This window comes from Olea europaea, unplaced genomic scaffold, assembly GCF_002742605.1.
Source record: "Olea europaea var. sylvestris unplaced genomic scaffold, O_europaea_v1 scaffold1883, whole genome shotgun sequence".
Classification (NCBI taxonomy): domain Eukaryota; kingdom Viridiplantae; phylum Streptophyta; class Magnoliopsida; order Lamiales; family Oleaceae; genus Olea; species Olea europaea.
The window spans coordinates 88,777-92,418 of record NW_019236630.1 but is presented as its reverse complement, the minus strand read 5'-3'; the positions used below and the strand labels follow the sequence as shown (position 1 = coordinate 92,418).

The window sequence follows — 3,642 nt, the reverse complement described above, 5'->3', positions numbered from 1 at the left end:
CAAGTTCTGTCCAAAGTGGAAAATTTGCATATAACTGAGAACCTCCTATAGATTCTATTTCTAGCATAAATCAAAATTCAAAAATGGAGTATTAGCTATGATGTACCGACATTGACACATATTTCCAACACGATGCGTGTCGGATATGCGCGATTTTTCAAAAAAGTACCTACATGACACGTTGATTAAATTCTTTAAAAAATTTCATTTATATAGTAGAAATTTAGTTTTATCCATGTTATTAATTTTTCTTATGGAAATCTTTTAAATATGAGTATCTATTTGTTATTTACTAATAAATTTGAGTTTAAAATATATAATATTTTTAATAAAAAATGAAAAATGTTTATGGTAGAGTGTCTGAGGAGTGTCAGTATTGACACATGTTAGACATGTTTGACACAAAGACGCTACTCTAATTGAAGTGTCTGTGCTACAGAGAGTATTAGCCTCCGTTTAAAGAATTTATAAACAGTTTAATTTATAAATGAATAGAAATGAGTTTTAGATAAGTGGATAGTAATTGGGGGCTCCATTCGAATACGTGGTCTAAATGAATTTTGACCATTTATAAATTATTTATAAATTTTGCCAAACAAAGGCTCACATGTCTGGTTGAATGACTCATTCCATGAGAGCAAGCCAATTCAGATGGCACAAGCTTAAATCATGCTTCACTTTTCAATAGACCAGAAGCAACAACTGAAAATTAGAAGGCTCACCACAGCAGCGCATTGCAAGAAAAGCCAATCATGAGGGCAGTTATCCAGCAGATATACGAAGTCCTTTGGTACTTCCACTGAGAAAGCCTTATCGTAATAAATACAGTACCCTTTGATGGCCTTATGAAAAAATATTTATTTACGACAAGAAAGCATATATAATAAGTGAAACAGTTCAAAGAAAGAAAAAGGAAACTTACAGTTTCCAAGTCCACCCCAGCCTTTGTTGATGATCCCTCTCTGTTTAGTTATTTCTAAAGCCTGAACAATTATTTGTGTCATTTTCTCTGGGTCTTGAACAGGCTGAGATATAAGAATTGAGTTAAATTCGGGGAGATTACTGTATTCTTGGAAACAGAAGTCAAGTCAGGGAAGCTAGAGCGCACAAATGCCATTACAACATATGACAAAATAAGTAACCTAAAATGATGAAATAAAGGGCAAAACCCTAAATTGTACACAAGAAATGACAAACTATAAGATAAACAAGAATTTATGTGAAGAGTGAAAACCACACAAATTTCAGAAAAGGGGGTAGGGACACAAAGACAATGGTTGAAAGTGATACATCACATGCACATACATTCTGATAATAAACATCACTATTTTTTTAATCATAGCTATTATTATTATTAGTTTAATTTTAAAACAAATGTAGTGCCTTTTTTGTTAATATATACTTCAACACATGTAATCATAGCAAAAAATAAATTAGTACATAAATTCCCAAGATCAATAAAGGCAACATGAGAAAGGCTACTCAAAGGTTTCTCTTTCATTTTTTATTTCTAGCGGGCGGCCGGGGGTGGGGATTGGGTTTATGGGATCAAATAAATGTAAGAGAGCTCGAGAAACTTACGAGACTGCCAAACCCAATATAGATAGGTTTTGGACCAGCTTTAAGCCAGTTTGTAAGTGACTCGGGAGGTTCATAATTTGTTGCAAGATCAAGGAAGCAAAATCCAACCACATCAACCTTATTTCCCCAATCTGTCAAACAAGATATTGCTTTCAAGTTGGTAACCTTGTCAAAATAAAAATGTAATCTGAGTATGCCCAAGGAAAATGAAACGGAACTCACAAGCTGTACACTGACAAATAATTTACTTTGGGTTTGATAATAACATGTACTCAAATTTTCAGGACAGATTATTCCGAGAAAAAAAAAAATTGTCATCTTAACAAACTACCTTTTGGTTTAGGAACAAGATGAGGACTCCAAATGTATCCATGTGGAATATCTGACTCCGACACTTGTGAACCACTCAAATATGAGACAGGGCGTAGCTTTAGCTTCTTTTTCCTGAGATCGTTTACCATGTCCCGTATTCCTAGCCAAATCATTGAGTCAACAATCTGATACGATAGCTGCATAATTCATGCAAGAAATGTCACGTATGGTAAAATGCAATTAAGAAACCCCAGTTTTATGGGAGGGGAAAAAGGTTCCCTCTTCTTTTTCCATTTTAGGTTGGGGTTTGTTGGGGGAGAGGGAGAGTAAGGATGATCTGATAAATTTTTATTCTAAAAATAACAGTATCATGAGGAAAGAAAAAAGAAAATGCTTAGCAAACTCACTCTATATCCAGATGATTGCTTTACACGGGACAACGGATGAGGAAATTCACTAGTTGGCCTGGCACGAAAAAAAAAAAGAAAAAAGAAAAAAGAAAGAAAGAAATTAACATGGAATCATTTGGTTTCACTATTTAACAAGAAAATAAGTTGAGTAACATGAAGGAATTTGTTATATATTTGTCGAACTAAAAAGAGTACAACTTTCCAAGTAAAAAGATCCAGAAAAGACTTACGTCCATGGCATAGTGAAAAATATATGAATTGGTACTTCCAATGCCTCTGCAACATGTGTATGCCCTGCAACAGTTCTGCTCTAGGTTAGTATTGCATAACAGCACTTGTAAGATCTTAGATTGAGCCATGACTACACACAACAATCAACTTGAACTGGAAAAGATCAGTGCAAGTAAGGCATAAAGTGGAAGAGTTTATATCTTGGAAATTGGGAAATGGCCATATATCCTCCTGAAATGATCACTGGGCTGGAAACTCTTCATTGGCTGCAGCACATCCACATCTGCAAGGCTTAACTCACAGATTTGTGAATTTTGGGCACCTGGAGAATGGGGAATTGCTAAACTAAAAAGGGAGCTGTCGGAGCATGAGGTATTAAGGATTAGAGAAACTCCACTACAACAAGAGATGAAGGATAGATAAACTGGATAGTGGATACCATCCAGTAATGAAGAGTTTTGTGAAATCTTGCTGAGAGGAAATGAGAACTAAAAAGGCCTGTTCAACATCCTTCAAATTCCTGGGCACAAAGCCATACTTCTGAATTTCGTTTATTTGCTATGGCAACACAGGTGCCCAGTTGATGACATTGTGCAACAAAGATGTCAAATTTCCTTGGCATCTAATTAAATGCCTCAACTGGATCTGTCTCATCTTTTTTGTGCAGGGAGAAATGTCTACACAGGTATGGGATAACTACTGTTATCTATTCCAAATAGAAGACAAATACCAATGCTACCAACAAGGATAATCAGGAGACTAGAAGACAAAATTAAGTTGCTCATAAGGCTGGGTTGCTACTGAAAAATAAGTGGAAAGGGAATCAAAAGATTGTAAGTCAATATGGCAACCTATACCAATCCCTATTCCTAAAGTAATCCAAAGGCACAAACCCCCTAAAAGAACAAATAGGCTAAATACGGATGCTACAAGTCGTCACCAGGACAAGCAGCAGGAAGTGGAATAGTGAGAAGTCATGGCTAGCTGATTTTTGCTTTCCATGAATCCCAAAGTAGCTGTATAGCTTCATGGCTGAGGTAAAGGCTCTACAAAAAGGCCTCAATATACGTAAGAAAAGCAGCTAACAACATTAGAGTTGGACGTGGAC

General features: G+C 35.7%; 1 protein-coding gene across 1 annotated transcript in view; it reads right to left on the bottom strand.

Moving 5' to 3' along the window:
* The window catches only part of LOC111378851 (sterol 3-beta-glucosyltransferase UGT80A2-like), a 16,636-nt gene that overhangs the window by 3,328 nt on the left and 9,666 nt on the right, over nt 1-3,642 (bottom strand). Inside the window, exons 4-13 of the mRNA XM_023002131.1 lie at nt 3,475-3,580; nt 3,169-3,240; nt 2,974-3,092; nt 2,810-2,891; nt 2,534-2,613; nt 2,301-2,358; nt 1,913-2,090; nt 1,582-1,712; nt 923-1,025; nt 723-799 (exon numbers count right to left, since the gene is read on the bottom strand). Of these exons, the coding sequence (XP_022857899.1) occupies nt 723-799; nt 923-1,025; nt 1,582-1,712; nt 1,913-2,090; nt 2,301-2,358; nt 2,534-2,613; nt 2,810-2,891; nt 2,974-3,092; nt 3,169-3,240; nt 3,475-3,580 (1,006 nt within the window). The remainder of the gene's footprint in view (nt 1-722; nt 800-922; nt 1,026-1,581; nt 1,713-1,912; nt 2,091-2,300; nt 2,359-2,533; nt 2,614-2,809; nt 2,892-2,973; nt 3,093-3,168; nt 3,241-3,474; nt 3,581-3,642) is intronic.